Source organism: Myotis lucifugus, unplaced genomic scaffold (genome assembly GCF_000147115.1).
Source record: "Myotis lucifugus unplaced genomic scaffold, Myoluc2.0 scaffold_11, whole genome shotgun sequence".
Lineage (NCBI taxonomy): Eukaryota > Metazoa > Chordata > Mammalia > Chiroptera > Vespertilionidae > Myotis > Myotis lucifugus.
The window spans coordinates 14,829,539-14,848,791 of NW_005871059.1; the positions used below are offsets into that span (position 1 = coordinate 14,829,539).

At 37.4% G+C, this 19,253-nt stretch overlaps 1 protein-coding gene and 1 long non-coding RNA gene across 6 annotated transcripts; both read left to right on the forward strand.

Annotated features, from left to right (window-relative positions):
• Positions 1-266: 266 nt before the first annotated feature.
• LOC106696286 (trace amine-associated receptor 1) lies at positions 267-9,852 on the forward strand. 5 transcript variants are annotated; one of them, XM_023750257.1, is made up of 4 exons: positions 267-707; positions 5,946-5,991; positions 7,573-7,659; positions 8,153-9,852. In XM_023750257.1, exon 4 carries the CDS (start codon positions 8,268-8,270, stop codon positions 9,282-9,284), a length of 1,017 nt encoding a protein of 338 aa, XP_023606025.1. In that variant the 5' UTR covers positions 267-707; positions 5,946-5,991; positions 7,573-7,659; positions 8,153-8,267; the 3' UTR covers positions 9,285-9,852. The 5 variants fall into 5 exon arrangements, with proteins under 5 accessions (XP_023606025.1, XP_023606026.1, XP_023606027.1 ...); XM_014451915.2 differs by lacking the exon at positions 267-707 and having other exon boundaries at positions 4,469-5,991; XM_023750258.1 differs by lacking the exons at positions 5,946-5,991; positions 7,573-7,659.
• Positions 9,853-14,390: 4,538 nt separating this feature from the next.
• LOC111825011 lies at positions 14,391-18,090 on the forward strand. The gene is made up of 3 exons (XR_002828111.1): positions 14,391-14,555; positions 16,061-16,135; positions 17,867-18,090. It is a non-coding gene; the product is annotated as an uncharacterized LOC111825011 (long non-coding RNA).
• Positions 18,091-19,253: the final 1,163 nt, after the last annotated feature.

A 19,253-nucleotide genomic window follows, 5' to 3' on the forward strand; every position in this document is an offset into this window, starting at 1 on the left:
TCAGAGTGAATTAATTGAACGAGGTAAGGGTATTTTTAAATGAAAACATTTGCTCCTGTCACGGATGCACACCTACATGTGTATTGAGTCATATTATAAAAGGCATTTCTTCCTGGTGGTTAAAAAAGTTTGAAAGCCACTGTTTTAAATTAGTTTCTAACTATAAGATGTCATTGAGTCTAGGGCATGCTCCTTTTTAGAAATATTTCTTTTTAGAAATGGTACAAGTCATCTGATTTGAAAAATGAACAATTTTTCTAGTGCTAGTTGCTTCCTTTGTACCAGTGTCTAATACAGGAGCAGTTTCTTTTCAAATCCATCAGCAATTAAGGCAGTTTTAATGGACAGGTGCTTCCATTTATATGCTGTTAACACCCATGACTGTGGTGACCGGTGGCTCATGCTTGAGATTATTTTTAAAGTATTTACCTTCTCCATTTAGCTTGCTCACTGCTAGCTTCCTGATGCTGGTTTAGAATAAAAGCACCTCCCAGGTATATTTCTCAATAATACTGTTACCTTGTGTCAGAAAGATTTATTATCAGCTTATCTTTTTCAGATTTCAATGTTTGCGTCATGCTGTCTGTTCGCTGTGGCCTATCTTAGAGCAGCAGTGGCTCCGGCCAGCAGCAGCTGTGCGGCCTCCTCCCAAAGGCAGCGTTTCTGCTGTCGGCTCATCCGCTTGCTCTGTTCACTCACCTGAGCAGGTAGGTCTGAATGCACTCACCCGACAGCCACGCAAACTGCAAAGACAGGGAGAATAAGACTTATCACCGGTTTGGTACTTATTCATATATTAATTTTAGGATTATTTAATGCGAAGACTAACAAAGGTTCTTTAAGTTTAGTTAGTTAATACCTGCTTTAGTAAGAGAAGCTAAAAAATAGTTAAATATTTTAAATAGCTTGCTTTACACATGCTTTTTAAGATGTCAGACTTTTATGAAAACTTTACCTATGGAAAGTTGGGAAATTTGGTAAGCTGAAATATGATTTTTTAAAAAAAAATTATCTTTATTGTTGAAAGTATTGCAGATGTCCCCTTTTGAAATATGATTTTTAAAACCTCCTTTTCTTGTACATTAAAAAGGAAATTCCATGTTGTGTACTTGGCTAGTTTTAACATAATAAAAGGAGTCTTCCTAGAGATTTTTGTAGGTTTTGAAATTAAAATGTATCGTGTTGTTCCTATATACTAAATTACAAAACTAAAATCTGGTTTGCACAACTATTATTTGGTAATAATCTTGGCACATTTCTGAATGACTTCACATGTTAGTGTGCGTGTGTCTATACATGCCACATATTAGATGAATTAACTTAAGAATCTTTCAGTTACGATTATTGAAATCTGATACGTATTATCTTATACATGTACACATAGCAGAAACACGTTCAGGTAGAGTCTATTGACCTCAATATTGCTGTAGATTGTTTCCCTCTTATCTATGGGACTATGGTGATGAATAAGCAAACAGGTGGATTTTACCACGCTTCCTGTTTCTTCAGGATGGAAGCAGTTTGCTTCCAGTGATGTCTTACCTCGAGAATCATGACCTAAACATTTGGAAATTCTGTTTTCCCTGCTTCTTGTCTCTTTCTTTCTCTTAAAACAAGTATTTTTTAAAAATATGCTTAGTATTTTAATAAAAATTATTGGATAAATTTCAGAGCTACAAACATATTTTAGGAATAAAATTATTATCAAGTCCTAATTTGTTTCCAAATTTATAGGGTAGAACAAATTTGTGTGGGTTTAGCTCAGAAATTTAGCAAAAGTATGATTTTAATATGAAGGTAAAAGTAACTCATAGAAAGAATTATATAAGCAAAAGAAGCACAAATAATATAAGTATATTAATAATTATTTAACAATACTTTTTAAAAGTTTCACTTGAAACTTAATTCATATACAATACAATTGATTTTATTAAATATATTTTTTCTGATTATGAAAGTGAAACATTCTCATAGTAGAAAATGTGGAAAATGTAGAAATGATAGAGAAGAAAGCAAAACTCACACATTATTTCACCACCCAGGAAAAATTATTGCAAAAATTTGATATTATCTTTGTTGTAATTTTTTGTTTTAATCTCAGCATCTCTGAGTAAACAATATTGGGAATTTGGAGCATGCCATTCCATACCTATTTTCTATGTGTGTATGTGTGTTTGTGTGTTGCTAGAGAACTTTACAAAATTAAATTTTTGCTAGGCATCATGCGATCTAGTTGGGAAGTTGAACTCACAAGCCCCTCACCAACCCTGATAACAACTGGGATTTAGTGAGATAGTCGAGAATTTAAATTCCAGGTTAAAATTTAGTGTTTTGTCAAAAATGTATTATTTTTATTTCAAAAATCCTTATTTAGCAAGCATTGCATCGTGTCATATTATTATAATCATTTTTTAATTTAAACTAAAATTTTAATTCACTAATGTTCCTTTTATTCACCTCTTACTATCTAAAAAACTTTGGTTTGATTTTTTTTATTGTTAGAGTATTTCCTAGCGTTTCTCAGAAGATGGTCATCAATATATATTTGTTGCCTTTCTTTTACCTTCATTTGGTTACTGTTTGGCTAAATGTAGGATTGTTGAATTGCCATACAATTTCCTTAATTGTTTCTAAGCTCCTTAGAGCCCCTGGCTTCCATAATTACAGATGCAAAGTCCTATGCTAACCTGACCATCTTTCCTTTTTACTTTTTAAACTGCCATATTGAGGCATAATTGATATGCAAAGAACTGCCCTTATTTAATGTGTACAATGTGAGGAGTTGGACCTATGCAAACACCACCACCACCACAATCAAGGAATTTATATCCAGATGCCTATGAGGATTTATCCTTTATCTTTGGAATTTAGAGCCAGGCAAAGTGTATGTACCCACATTTTTATTGACCCCAAGGAGAACAGAAATGAGCTAATGAATTCCTCAGTTCATTTGTTCATTCAATCCATCTTTTATTCAGTTTTGAATGTTCTAGACATTTTCCAGGCCCTGGGGCTATAGCAGTGAATAAAAGACAGTTCATTTTCTTATAACTTACTACCTCTGTTTAATTTTTATCGTATTGTTTTTTTTCTTGTTCCCCTTTCTCCTCTCCTTTCCCTCTGCCTATAGTGACACTCAAGAACGCATCTTTTTATATTAATTTAAACATGTGTGTATTCTTGAAAAAGCTTTGTGATGTTTCTTATACATTCCTTTAATATGCCCTTAACATTCCCAATGGATGTTTACTTATTTGATTAACACACATATAAGGTGCTATTTTACAAATATTAACTTATTCCAGCCTCAGAAAAGCCCAGGAAATAGATTATTTTTCCACATGAGAAAACTACAGCCTCAAGAGGTTGGGCAGCATGTCCAAGGCTGCAGAATTAGTGAATGACCAAGCCCAGACTTGAACAGAGGCAGCTGGGCACAACAGGCCATACTGCTCAGCACACAGCTCCAACCTCCCAAGTTCAAAACTGAGCTCCTGACTTCCTCCTGCTTCTTGTCCTTCTCCAACCACCATCTTTCCCATCTCAGTAAGTGGGACCGCCACTGTACAAGCTGTTCAAACCAAAAGCCTTGCTATTTCCCTCGACAACTTTCTGCCAACCCACGTTCAATCTATCGTCAAAATCCAGCCTGCTGTATATCAGAACATATCCCACCTTGACCGCCACGCTCCACGGTCACAGCTGCTGCCCTGGCCCAAACCACCATCTTCACCCCTAGGCCTTGGCTTCCTCATCTTCGCTTCACTTTTGTCCTTGCCTTCAGCCTCTGTTCTCAACACAGCAGACACAATGAATCCGTTAAAATGGGTCAGATCATGTGGCTGGATTCAAAGAGCTTTGGTACCTTCCCTTTTCACACAAAGGCAAAACTAAAATTCTTACTGTGGCTTCTAAGGCCTTATTCAGTGCAGCCTTGTGCAGCGTCTCTGGCGTCCCCATCTATTTTTCTCTGTGTTGCTCGCTTTGCTCCAACCACACTAACTGTGCTATTTTGCAAACACACTAGGCATGCTCCCACTTCAGAACCGGTGCTCTCTGTACCCTCTAGCTCAGTGGTTCCCAACCTTTTTTTTGGCCATGCCCCACCTAAACATCTCTCAAATCCTGATGCCTGCTCCCTGTGACATATGATTCTTATTATTCAAAAAGTGAACTATTCACGTGAAGGAAGCCTAAAAGGCCATTAACTTGGTCTAAACAAGCTTCCAAAAACATGGCATCCATGAAAGAGAAAATAAAAGAATGAAAGAACAGTTGAAGTACTGAGGAAGAAATCACTAAGAAATTGTTTGAAATAATAACAATAATATGAAAAAAGCAAATAAAGTTTCAAAACATATAATAGAGAAATGAAATGCATAAATATGTCACAATATATATTTATATACTGTATATGATGCCCCTAGAAACATAAGAAATGCAAAAAATTCACTGTTAATAACTCATTCTGGAATTGACCCCCTTAAAAATTAAATTGTCCCCCTGTGGGGCATGTGCCCCACGTTGGGAACCACTGCTCTAGCTGGATGGCACTTCCTCCAGATACCCACGTGGTTAGCTCCTCACTTTCTTTAGGTCAAATTCAAAGTCATCTTCTTTTAGTCTTCCTTGGCTACCTTATTATTGGATCATTTATGTGGACAAAAAAAAATCATTAAGAATTTGTCAAGGGTAGCCTTGGAGAAAGTGACAGGTGTTCAGAAGCTAACATCTCCAAGAAATAAAGAGAAATGATGTGGGAATCCATAGATGTCTGTAGCAGGAGGAGATATAGTTTGAATACAGAACTTCAAAGCTTGCAGATGGTGGAGTTTAGAAAGGCAGGAAGAACAATGATCTGCAATGACAATGAGAACCAGAGGACACTTACTCTTCCTCCAGGCCCTGGAGTGTAAAGGGGTTCTAGCGATGCAGGAGATAAATCTGTTACCTTTGGCAGAGCACAGGGGATAAAGTATTTGGCAGAGCACAAGGACTGAAGTATTATCAGAGGAGACACAATTGTCGTTAGAACCAAGTGAGGAAAGAATAGAGAAAAGAGATGAGGAAGTAGAGTGATGACCATGAGCTCCAAAGGGCACACTTGGAAGGGCTTTGTGAGTAATGGTACATTAAGAGATGGGCTCAGTCGTTGTATACAACGGTATGGAAATGAGAGACTGAGCAATTAGACATGGATGTTTGACGAAGTCAGGCACAAAGGGCATGGTGGGATTAGTGTGGATGGCCCTTCATTGGGACGTTGTGAGCACTCTACCAGCGAGTTCCTGTCCTGCTAGACAGATCTATTGAAAACGATAACTCCTGCCAATATATTTTTAATTCACACGTCATTTTCAAACATCAGGTGATTAGATCATTTGCACAGAAGTGTTTGCTTAGCTAGATAATTAACGAGAGATTTATTAACTTTCCATCTTACTATTGTATGTTCAACTTGGATAATTTGTATATACAGATAACAATCATTTCTAGCTATCTAAATTTTTAAAGTTGAAAGAAAATAAACAAAACCACTGTTATGTCATGTTCTTAGGTAACCATTCAAGTCATGATATCATCATAGAACATTTATTTAAACAAGTACATCTAAAAACAAATTATAACACTTTTAAAAACTCACACAAAAATGATGTGTAATATTCTTAAATTGGGCCGAAAAAAATATTCTATTGAAATGTCATTAATATTAACAATTTCCAAGATACTATGCCTAAGGCTTTATTTCTCTGAAATCAGGTTGTAAAAATATGAGTGAGGAAGCCTCTGAGTTGTTTAGTTTTTATCTGGAAACCTAACATCTGAGATGCACAAAGAACAAGGCATACAAAATTGGCAAATGACTTTTTCATCTTCTATGAATTTATTCTTCCAAAATTGAACATGCTTCCCCCGGCTCCCCACTTTCTCTTACTGTTTTTTAGACCCTAGTTTCTCCTGATTGAGTGAACCTACTCAAGATGACATCAGGTAGGAATGATTATTTAACTGACAGTTATTAATTAGCAACACTTGTAAATAGTTATTAGGGTGTGCTGCTTTGTTCCTTTAATATGTCAATAATATAAGTAAAAGAAAGAAGGAAAAGGAGGAAATAGAAAAAAAAGTCTAAGTAGAAGATTAGTAACTTAACCAATAGAGTTTAGTTGAGTGCATACTTAAACTTCATAGTGAAAAAAGCACTCTTTTGGTAAATTTTAATTATATTAAAATGTTGCTTAGTTCAATAACCTAGTTTTAGTCTACTGTTTGTTCTTTCATGAAATGGGTCTGGGTGTCTATTCTTTTTTTAATATATTTTTATTGACGTCAGAGAGGAAGGGAGGGGGGAGAGAAGTAGAAATATCAGTGATAAGAGTCATTGACTGGCTGCCTCCTGCACAACTCGTATGGGGGATCAAGCCCACAACCTGGGCATGTGCCGTGACAGGGAATCGAACCGGGACCTCCTGGTTCATAGGTTGATGCTCAACCACTGAGCCATGCCAGCTGGGCCTGGGTAGCTATTGAAATAAATCTTATGATTCATTTCGTATGAATATGTTTCCTCCTGGGAACAGAAGGTAGAAAAGGGGTTGGGAATAGGTGTTTTAAATTTATTAAAATATGCATTTTACTTCCTAAATATTCTATTCATCCAGTTTTAGTTTTGGATAAATTTAGATTTCTATGTGGCCTTGGTCTGTACTGTCGGCCCAGAGTGAACGGGAAGAGATGAAAAGGAAGGCAAACTCCTGGAATTCTAAGGCTTGTTTTATTTTTTAGCAGTTTCACAATATAGTGTCAGGTTGTTCATTGATTGCCATAAATTTAGATTCTTTCTCCAAACTGCTATCTATCTATCTATCTATCTATCTATCTATCTATCTATCTATCTATCATCTATCTATCTCTATTATATAATATATCTATTATACTACCTATATATTGTAAAATATACTGCAAATTTCATAATTTAGCTGATAATTACAGAATCATATAGTAACAAAAGGGACATTTTTAAACTGGGTTCCATGAAGCTTGAGGTTCTTCGGTGAGGCATGAGGAGGAGGCTAGTAGAAAGATGCATCTCTGTTTTTAAAAGAGTTTACTTTTATCTGTTTTATGAATTGAAATTGTATGAGAAAAAATTGTAATGGATTTTAGAGCTTAAAAAAGACAAACGAGCTCCAGCACCAGGCCCACAGCCCACACTGAGCTCTGTTCCCTGGGTTCTATCTCAGCTCTTCTCTCTGTGCACTGCCTGCTTACCACACACTTTGGGGCGCACATTGAAAATCCTAATAATTTGGGCCACAGCGACACTTCAGTTGGTGCCATTACTCAACACATTCTGTATTCTTATATGAAAGTTCAAAGCTTAATGCTCTTGAAAATAATTTATCTGAGTTGATCTTTTCTGCAGTTAAAAAAACACACACAAAAAACCTGGGTTAGTAAAAAAGAAACTGTACTAGTAATTGAGACATCGGGTTATGTTCCAGCTTTAATGGTTTTATGAACTAAGCCTCAATTTCTTGCTAATAAAATTGTCATGTCTTCTTTATAAAGAATCATGTTGCTATTATCGATGTCAAAATGTTAAACGAAATAATGCATGGAATATATGTGAAAGTGCTTTGCAAAGTGGAAGTAAAGGTATATATATTTCTTTCCACTATAATCAATTATAAAATAAAATAAAAATTTTAAATGTGATCAAATGCAAAAACAGGCATTAGTGGATATTACTTCTGTATAAGAGACACATTTAAAATATTTCACTTTTCTTTTTTTTACTAAGGCATTTCAATTGTAAGCGTTTGGGCAATTTGTATCTACCTTTTAGAATATGAGCTTCCCTTACAAAACTCCCATAGATTAAAGCATATGAAAAATTCATCATTTGGTCTCTGACTTATAAAAGTGGCAGTTTTATATATTTCAACCTAATAATTCACCTTTTCATTTCTAGCACAGTATCTGACATCCAGTAGATGTTAAAAATTATTAAACTCAACTATTGAACAAAATTTAGAAATAAAGGCTCTTTCCAAATAATTATTTTTCAGCAAGAAGTAATAGGTAAACGTGTTAGAAGTAAGAAAAATCAAATTACCAATGATTCACTCTCTTTTTTTTCCCCCTCCAGGTTTTTGGGATAGATATATGGGAATAAAAGATGGAACTGTAACCTGACTGTGGATTTCTAAGGAAGATTCAACACACAGAGGAAAAAATAAACTAGTGGATAGCCTTCAGGAACGATGTCCTTTTGCCATAATGTAGTTAATATTTCCTGTGTGAACAGCAGCTGGTCAAATGATGTCCGTGCTTCCCTATATAGTTTAATGGTGCCCATCATTCTGACCACAGTGGCTGGCAATCTGATAGTTATTATTTCCATCTCACACTTCAAGCAACTTCATACCCCAACTAATTGGCTCATTCATTCCATGGCCACGGTGGACTTCCTGCTGGGGTGCTTGGTCATGCCTTACAGCATGGTGAGGTCTGTTGAGCACTGCTGGCCTTTTGGAGAAGTCTTCTGTAAGATTCACACCAGCACTGATATCATGCTCAGCTCAGCATCCATTTTCCACTTGTCCTTCATTTCCATTGACCGATACTATGCTGTGTGTGACCCGTTGAGATACAAAGCCAAGATCAGTATCTTGGTTATTTTTGTGATGATCACCATCAGCTGGGGCATCCCTGCTCTTTTCGCATTTGGAATGATCTTTCTGGGGCTGAACTTCAAAGGCGCTGAGCAGATGTATTACAAACACGCTCATGGTTCAGGGGCCTGTTCTGTCTTCTTTAGCAAGACACCCGGGGTCCTGGCCTTTATGACTTCTTTCTATATACCTGCATCTATTATGTTGTATGTCTATTATAGAATATATCTCATAGCTAGAGGGCAGGCAAGGTCGATTAACAATGCAAATCAGCAGCTTCAAATTGGATTGGAAGAGAAAAACGGAATTTCACGGAACAAAGAACGAAAAGCTGCAAAGACTTTAGGGATTGTGATGGGGGTTTTCCTCATATGCTGGTGTCCTTTCTTTGTCTGCACAGTCATGGACCCTTTCCTGGACTATACTATCCCACCCCCCTTGAATGATGCATTGATTTGGTTTGGCTACTTGAACTCTACTTTTAATCCAATGATTTATGCATTTTTCTATCCCTGGTTCAGAAGAGCGTTGAAGATGATTCTATTTGGTAAAATTTTCCAAAAAGATTCATCTAGGTGTCAATTATTTTTAGAATCAAATCCATAGAATTACAATACCTTACTGTTTTGCAAAACAGCTGGTGGTGATATTTATGAACACAGCGTAATCAACTACATGCATCAACTGCGTGGTCTTTAAGTCAGTTACTTGATTTAAAGAATGTATAATGAGACAGGATGATTATATCTTGCTTCCTACTTGGGATGTAGTACATATGATCTTTGCCATTCTTACCATACATATGAAGCTTTGCAAGTCCAGAATGTAAGGTACTACATTTAAAAAAACTTTTCCTGTTTTTTTCAGGTACCACCATGGATTTGAAAGTGGTCCTCTACTCAGTTATTCAGTGGTAGAAACCATAGGCTGCATTGGAAATGCAAATTAGAGTACTTTGTCATATATTTGCTTGAATATGTATGGTTGTGTTGGTGTTATTGTTGTTTTTTGGTAAAATTACACATAAATGTTATCTTTAAATAATTATTTATATAGCTTTGCTTGTTATATGTACTTTGTTGTTGTTTTTTGGTAAAATTAATTAATTTTAGCTGATTTGTAATCAGCTAAAATTACACATAAATGTTATTTATTAAATAATTATTTATATATACTTTGCTTTTTACCACAAATCCTTATTTATATATATTCTAATTATTTTTTACGTTTATTTTTTTACTGTTTGTATTATAATTTTTAAATATCTCCATTTTCATCTTTTGAATATAGGTATTCCTAATTCTCATACTTGTAGGAAATTTGCAAAATGAAGAAAAAATATCATAAAGCAACATAGGAAGAAAAATATCACTTATAGCTCACTTCCTGAAATAACTATATCATTTAAAATTCTTAAAAACATCATTTTTGAGTGATTATATATTTCATTGTATGAATGTACAATGATATCTTTTAACTATTTCCCTTTTATTGACCACATAGGTTTTTTTAAAATTCCTTTTATTAAAAAATAGAAACTAAATTAGTTTCTGCCTGTTACCTGCTATTGAAGTTCATGAAAGTATCTGGAAGGATTTTAACCATATTTCAAGATTATTCTTGGTACGTAGGACTCAAAATGTACGCTAGATGAAGTAAAACACATTCACTTGCTGGGCTCGAGGCTGCACCAAAAGAGAGGCTGTCATCCATCAGAGCAGTGAAGCCGGAGGGATAACGAAAGGCATCATCAGAGCAGACAGGCCACGCCCATCAGGAGGGCTATACAAAGAGAGGGACCAGTGGTGGTTTCAAATAAGATCCCCGGAAAGGAAGTGAGCAAACATTCTAAATGACCCCACTGAGCTGTTTCTCACTCAGACGTCTCACGGTCTCTTTCTTGCTGGTAGCACCAGCGGCTTGGATTTAGCTATTTACTAATAGTGACTTATGCTGCTGAGTAAGTTCGAATAAGGCAGCTAATTTTGAATGAAACGAAAGTTCCTGCATGTAAATTTCTGTTCACAAACCTGATGACCTGAGAACCTGTCAAATCCTTTCATCTATTACAGTCTGTTTCAGGACTATTTTTTTTTCCCGTTGATCTGACTAGATTTTTGTTCTAGTCCATTTAAAAAACATTATGAGGCATCTTTTCATTTAGTGTAGAGTAAGGCAAGTTGCCTCTAATCATTCCCAGCTTCAAAAACTCCCTTGACTTTTGTTTACCTGTGAGACCATTTTGCCAAATTTAAAAAAGAGAATAAAAGCATTTAGACTTTTTCTGTACCTTACAGCAAGTTTCTGTGGTGTTCTTCATTTGTATCCACACATTTAAGATTATTCCTAGGTGTTTTGTACCTTTGGGTTGTGTGTTCTGTCTATGGTGAATGAATCTTTTTAAGCCATTATATTTTCTATGTAACCATTAGCGTTGGCATACAGTAAAAATTTATTTTTGCTTTTTCAGTTGACTTGTTTGGGTTTTCATGAGACTTAGTCATATTATCCTCAAGCAACTTTAGCTTTATCTCCTTTCTAATAATTATGATTCTTATTTATATTTCTTGATGTACTTTATTAGCCAGAAATTTCTAGAGCAATAGTGATAGCAGTCATCCTGAGTTACATTTATTTTAAATTACTCTCTAGGCTTTAATATTGAATCCTCATTTTTCTTTGGATAAATTCATGACTCAGATAATTCTACCTATTTTATTTAGCACTAAAGCCCTTATAGCCTGTTTTTGTAGCCTGTTTTTCTTTAATGCTTATAGTAAGAGATAACCCATAACCCACCCTTTCAGCAAAACAAAAAGAAAGACTTACCTTGTTACCATATTCCCAGCTTTACTCTAGCTTCCATTCGCTCATGCAGAGGTATTTTTGTCCTTTGATTGTCTAGAGTCCATTTCCTATCTGTAATCCTTTTCAGCTAGACATAGTCTATTGAGAAATTTCTCATTTCAACTAGATATAGTCTGTTGGAACTGTAATGAGAAGACTGGCTCCCTGCTCTTCCCCTTAGCTAAACAGATGGGTGAATAACACAAGCTAAAAATTTCTTTAGAATTTAAACATTTAGCAGAGGGGAAAAGACAGTGATCTTTAGCAGAATAGTTAGCAGAAAACAATGAAGATATGTGGGTTTCCATTCCATCCATGTGTAAGACTATGACCAGACTGCTCTTGGTGTTGTCATGGTTCTTGCTTCTCAGACTCCAGAGCTGCCTGTCTGTCCATTTCGAAACTTAGTTCTTCAGTTTCTAATGAAGCCCAGATAGTCTTCTCAGAAGTACCCTTTGAGAATAGCTTTTGATTGCATCCACAGAAAGAACCTTAGCTTGATATACTTTATTCTGTTAAAGACAGTAAATTCGACAATGTAACATTCCTTCCCCAAGTTCAGACAACTTCCCATCTAAACAGCCTCATTATTTCCCACTCTTCTCTCAAAGAGGAGTATTCATATAAACTTCATGTAAACTTTCCAGGAAGAGATACAAATAAAAGTCCTAGCAAGGAAGTTAGAACTGACTTATTGTTCATAAAAATAATACCCTGGAAGTTCCATCCTAATTTTAAACTGGGTTCTCGAAGGCAATAATCTAGTCTTTGTAGTCATATTTGTCAAGGAAGTGGGGCAAACCGTATGAACTCCAGTTCATTGTGGATTCTGGTGAGTCACAGTTTGTTTAGTTGTACATCATCAACAAGAGCTTGAACTTTAACTTAAATGTATAAAGATACCCGGAGAACGGTTAGTATTTTTAAATTTAGTAGACTATGAAGTGTACCAACAAAATTATTATTGAGAGATATTTTGAATGCTGCATTAAAATAATCTACATAATAAAATAATCAGGTTAAGCTAAAGCATGTATGCATTTTCCACAGTCTTTCAATGTAGGTGCTTGAGTACATTAGTACATGGCCGACTGTAAAAAAGTATTCAAAGGAAGCAAATTTGTTTTTGATGGGCCCTGGTCTTTTTTTCTCATGTCCTAAAGCTCGTCCTCCTAAAACCCCTTGCCCAGTTTCTAAGCTCCCAGTGACTTTATGCTGGTCCAACATTCTAATTTGGTTACAGTGTTTCATTGGGGTGGTTCTACTGTGAAGTCTTATCAACTTCAGCATCTAATTGGTTTCTGTCTTTGATTTTCTTCAGGAAAAAGAAATCATTGGCTCATACAAATTAAATTTATTAGCCTATGTATTAATTAAAGTGACTTGGAAGCTTAAAGTTATGCCATTCACAATGTTCTCAATGGCAAACTTTCCTTTTCGTTAACCTATAAGTCAGATAAATAATCACTGAGATGATAAGTTGTAAAATTTGTTTATTGGTCAACATTTTCACACTGTGATGTGTTAAAGTAGCATTTCCCAACTCTGGGCTACTGCTGAGGAGCTATGGTATTAGTATAAATAATGTGGTCCTAGCCAGTTTGGCTCAGTGGAAAGAGCGTTGGCCTGTGGACTAAAGGGTCCTGAGTTCAATTCCAGTCAAAGGCACATGCCCAGATTGCAGGCTCGATCCCCAGTGGAGGGCATGCAGGAGGCAGCCAATCAATGATTCTCTCTCATCATTGATGTTTCTCTCTCTCTCTCTCTCCCTTCCTCTCTGAAATCAATATTTAAAAAAATTAAAAAAAGAATGTGGATACTCAGGCCCTATGTCAAGAAGATGATCTGTGGTGAAAAGAGCAAACTTGGGAGCCAGATGCCAATGGGTTTAAATTCTGACTCCAATATTTATTAGTTCTTATTTGAACACAGTTACTTAAAAAATCTAAACCTTAATTTACTTACCTCCAAGATGAGGACAATAATATCACCTACTTCACTGGACTGTTGATTATTAGTATGGGGCCTTGCACATAAAGCACTCAGCACACATACAGTATTAGCGCTGTTTTCTGTCATTTTATTGATAAGTGCTATGTTGATGCTCACTCAGCATATGCTAAGGTAGCATACACAAAGAAATTGAAATAGGCAAACATTACATTTTCTTTTAAAAGTTAGGGTAGAATTACATCATCCTCTTTCCTAGTAAGTTTCACAGTTACAATTTTGCAAAAGAACAGCAGAAGATTTACTCAAGGTCTACACAGAAGAGAGTTAACCTGTCTAGCCCGTCTGGCTCAGTGGTTGAGCATCAACTTATGAACCAGGAGGTCAAGGCTCCATTCCCTGTCAGGGGCTTGATCCCCAGCAGGGGGTGTGCAGGAGGCAGCAGGTCGATGATTCTCTTATTGTTGTTTCTCTCTCTCTCTCTCTCTCTCTCTCTCTCTCTCTCTCTCTCTTTCTCTCTCTCTCTCCCCCCTCTCTCCCTCTCTCCCTTTCTCTGAAATCTATAAAAACACATTTAAAAAAGTAAATAAGTAAGCAGAAGGGAGTTAACCTGATGACACATTTTTGCACTGTTAGTCTGCCATGTGTCAGCGTTTGGCATATAGTGTGTTTAAGAGACTGGGAATTTTTATTTCTTTAAAAATAATTTATATAAAATCACTATATATTTACATACACATATATAATATTGCTATTTATCTGCAAAGTGACTTCTCTGCCTGTCTAATGAATTTGATGAACACTCTGTGGAAGGCCTAAAGCACGTTAGCATAGAGACCTGAGGCACCAGGGACGGCCTCAGGCTTCGGCCACACAAGCCTCACACACAGCCCCGTTCACATCCCAGCATTCTGTAGTTCCTGTGTTTTCCCTCCTTTGTCCTTTGTTCCGCAGCCCCCAGTCCCTGCAATGCCTCCTCTCCCACTCTACCTCCCTTAACTGGCTGCCATTTACTCACTTTAGATTCATCTTGACAGTTATGACCTCTCCAGGAATTTCTCTATAATCCCCTTAGACCAGGTAGGTGTCTTCCTCTGACTTCCCAAAATATCCCTGCACTTCTTGTCACTGCACTTCTGGTTATGTTAACGTGCCCACTGTCCCCCTGGGCTGCAAACGGCAGAGGTTAGGCACTGTGTTTTATTCCTCGTACCCCGTGCTTGCACACCCCTGGCACAGAGAAGCCACTGGATGGATGTTTTGTAAGGAAATAAATCAATAAGGAATAATAAGGTGTCCAGGGGAAGCGAGACTTGAGACCAAGTCTGTCTGGCTACAAACTCTACCCTCCTTCCTATTTCTGGAAGTGGGGCCAACTATGGGATTATAGTTTCATCTCCAGCCACGTTGAAGCAGATGTGCCTATATGGGCTGAATTTTGGCAATAAACATGCATTTTTTATGAATACGTACATATGTAGGATGTTTTGCTTCTCTTGCATCAGCTAAAGTTTTCTTTCTTAGATTTACACTTTGCCTTTGCTTAATAGCCCAAGAATTCCCCAAACATTTGGTTCCTCAAATAAAGTTTTGTGATAAATGTTTTCCTATCTCCACTAAGTAAAACTGCTTCCCCAGTGACTTATAGTGTGACATGATTTCCCATCATGACCAGCACGGAAAGGAACAGCAGATGTGTTAATGATGCCCTCTGGTCTCTATTTACTCAGAAGTTGGGCAAATGAAAGCAAAGTGAGAGAAATGGTGATTATACTTGTCTCTTTGGACTGTGGCTCAAATTGCAGCTTCAAAGTGTCAAACTATAAATGAAGTGTGGTGGGTGTTGGTAAATATCCAATCAACACATTTAATTACTGTTATTAGCAATTCTCACTAGACTTTACTTTTAACAAACACAAGAGCTTGCAAACAGTGATATCATATACTTCAAATGTGTTGATAACTTTATTTTCAAATGTCTAAGGGTTTTTAGCTCATTGATAGATTCTCCTGAGAAAGGCAAATGACAAAAGTTTGGAGAACAAACTAAAACACAGATCATCCATTGGTTTGCCTTCCGCGGTTCATAGGACAAGGAATAATAAATAAAGCACACAAAAAGAAAACATCGTAGTACATTTTTCTACTACATGGTAGACTAGACTACCACAATACTAAATTTGAATAAGTACAGCTAGATAGCTGGGCTAGTTCTATGTAAAAAAAGCAGAGTGAAAAATAATGGTCATTACCTGGGTAATTAAGTCATTTAAATTCCCTTTTTCATCACTACTGTTACCTTGATCAAATAAGACCACAAACAAAGGAAAAGAGAATCATTGCTTGCAATGTACTGGCAAACATATTGGCCTAAGTTCATATTCAAATGCTGGTGATTATTAACTCTTTAGCAATGTTCAAAAGCTGAAAGCAGTTTATTAAACCTCTTTAAAGTTCAGTTTCCTTATTTGTACAATGGGTAATGAGTAACTTTCAGGGTTGTGGTGAAAATTTATTCATTAAGTAATTTATTCACATAAAATATTTATTGAATGTCTATTATATATCATCATTGTGTTAACTAGATGCTAAAGATACAGATGTGAACAAGATCCACATGTTCTACATCCTTCATGGAATTTTCATGGAAATGAAATGAGGTTTGTTTCTTTTTATTTTTATTATTATTATTATTTTAATTTCTTTATTGGTTAAGGTATTACAAATGTGTCCTCATTTCCCATTAACCCCCAACCTCCCCCCTCCCCCCGCTCATGCTCTCATCCCCCTGTTGTCCATGTCCATTGGTTTGGCTTATATATGCCCTTGACCAGAATTGAACCCGGGACCCTTCAGTCCAAAGGCCAATGCTCTAGCCACTGAGCAAAACTGGCTAAGGCTGAAATGAAGTTTTTGGAAGTGAAATGAGATAATATTTGTCAAGGGTTTGCATAATGTACAGTAGATAGTTCATAGCACATGGTCAATAAGTTAGAGTTATTATTATTGTTATTTTTTACAATTCACTTGGTCATTGTCAATCTTGCTCACAATTGCAGAGATAGAATTAAAAAGATATACTGGCTGGAGGACTTAAGAAGCACAAATTGGTAGTTACAAAATAGCCACAGTGATAGTACAGCACAGAGAATATAGTCAATAATATTGTGATAACTATGTATGGTGCCAGTTGGGTACTGGGAAAACCATGAGAAGTATATGATTGTCTAACCACTAAGCTGTATACCTGAAACCAATGCAAAACAATATTGAAAGTAAATTGTATATAAGTAAATAAAGGTCTTTCTGCTGTTGAATAGCCTTACATGGTTTCGTAGTACCTTTTGTATTAGTTAGCATTAAAGACATTCTGTGATCTGTCCTGCCTACTTTTCTATCTATATCTCCTACTTTTTTCTTATTAGTTTACTAGAGGCCTGGTGCACAAAATTCATGCATGGGGAGAGTGGGGGTCCCCTCAGCCCAGCCTGCACCCTCTCCAATCTGGGACCCCTTGGGTGATGTCCGACTGCTGGTTTAGGCCTAACTGGCTCCTAACCGCTCACCTGCCTGCCTGACTGATCACCCCTAACCACTCTGCCTGTCTGCCTGATTGCTCCTAACTGCTCTCCCCTGCCGGCCTGATCGCCCCTAACCGTCTCTGCCTCTGCCCCCACCACTGTGGCTTTGTCTGGAAGGACGACTGGAAAATGTCTGGTCGACCTGGTCTAATTAGCATATTACCCTTTTTAGTATAGATTTTCTTTCAGCCACATGAAGTTACCTAAATTTCCTGAAAACTCTGCATCTTTTCAAAACTCCCAGCCTTTGAACACCTGATGGCTGCTGTTCAAAATGCCCTTCATCAATTTGTTTACGTAGTTGTTCTTGGAGCCTTACCCTCAGCATCACTCTTTTCTGAAGCTTGTCCTCCTCAGGGCCATGTAGTGCTTCCTTCTCTGACCCCCAAAAGCAATCCAGACATGGTTCTATTGATAGCAATGTGATTAGCTAGCTATTAATAATAGGAAAGGAGCAAAGGGAAGGCCAGATATTGTAGGCATGTCAAGGGCAGGGTCAGCAGGAAGCTGCAACCTTGCACTCCCCAGGGAACCACTGGCCTGTTCCCTGCAAAACACTGGGGGAAGGGATCCAACAAAAGGAAGATAGCCACATGCCCAGTAAAGTTGGGGTGACATAAGGAAGGTAATTGTCCGTCAGTCAAACCTGGGGAGAGAGATCATTGATTGGCCAGAATGGGCATGGCCATTGCAAGCATGTGAAAATTTGGGAATACATCATCTTCTAAACAGAGGAGTTTGCAGAGGAGTTTGCTCTTTTGTTGCTCTTGGCTTATGACTCTTGGCTAAGGACCCTTGTTTCCTTCATAGCCATGAGGCCCTGTGGACCCTACTTGCAATGGGCTAATGGACTGCAGTGCGGACACAAGTTAAGCTGGATGGATGCTGGATTGGGCGCGGCTCCAATATGGGAAGGAAACTCTCAACACGGACTCTGATTTGAGCCCTACTGAAGCCCCAGCTACACATCTTCTATGACTGGATGGAGGGAAATGAGACTTTGGAAACCAGGGGTGTAATTCCACAGAAATAAAGCTTCCTACCATATCTCATCCTCTCGTGTGAATCTCAGAAAATTCTTTTTCTTGGGATAACACAAGAAATCCACCCCCACTAACTGGGGGAGAAGAGGCCTTCTCCCCTCCATTACCACTTCCAGATTTAACTATTGTCAACTATTAGCATAAACTGTCGTCAACTTAGTTCACAGCCATGGGTGTTGATTATGTTAAAACAAGCAAAGCAAGCAAGTCATGTGGGGCATGATTGTGATTAATTCAAGTTCTACACACCTGGGTCCCGTTAGAAAATGTGAAAACTTGTGTAGTGATGTATCCCTTTGCTCCAGCTTGAGATACAAAATAAGATCACATCTCTTTGTATTATTTAAATTAGTTAGCCAGCTTTCCCATTTGCCTTTGGGTCTTTTATTCTCTGGGGACTGAATCCAAAGATTCATTTATCTTAAACTGCCATAAGGTGTCACTGTTCAAGCTAGAAGATGATGTCATTCCATCCACAATATGCGGGGGTAGTGGCCTGGGAGAGGAAGCTACAATCCTAAGGTCTTAGGAAGAAGAGGATGAGCCGCACTCATTGCACTCACCTGAGAGCTCTCACTTCCAGATCTTGCCCTCAGGTTAGAGAGGCCCGTTCAGAAGAACCAGCTCAGCCGGTTTTCAAGGCTCAGCCACATATTGTTTCCAGGATCTGGGTTTGACTCTGCACCACCAGTCCTCTGCCTTCCCTCAGGGTCAGTCCCAGTCAAGAAAGCCCTCATGCTTTTTCTGGCCAGCTGGCCTAAAATGGTATTAGTTTGCCAGATGTACTCACATAGCAGCGCAAAAGGAAGAGGACAAGACTGATTGCTTTGCTCCAGGCTGGCTCCTTAACTCTTTAAAAAAAACAATTGAAGTTCTAACCTCCCCCTGACACTTATCTGTCATCTACATAATTAAAAGAGAAATGTTAAGTAGTTCTTAGAACTCAGAGGGTTTATTCAAAATGACTTACTGTCTCCTCTAGCAGAGATAGAAGTTACTGGCAACTTTGGAGTAGTAACATCTTCTGCTTTTAAAGAAATTAAGTTCTACCTCTTGGCAAACAATTGCGCTAATATTTGTAAAGCTGTATTTTATTTATTTTACTTTTAAAAATGTATTTGTATTGATTTTAGAGAGGAAGGGAGAGGGAGAGA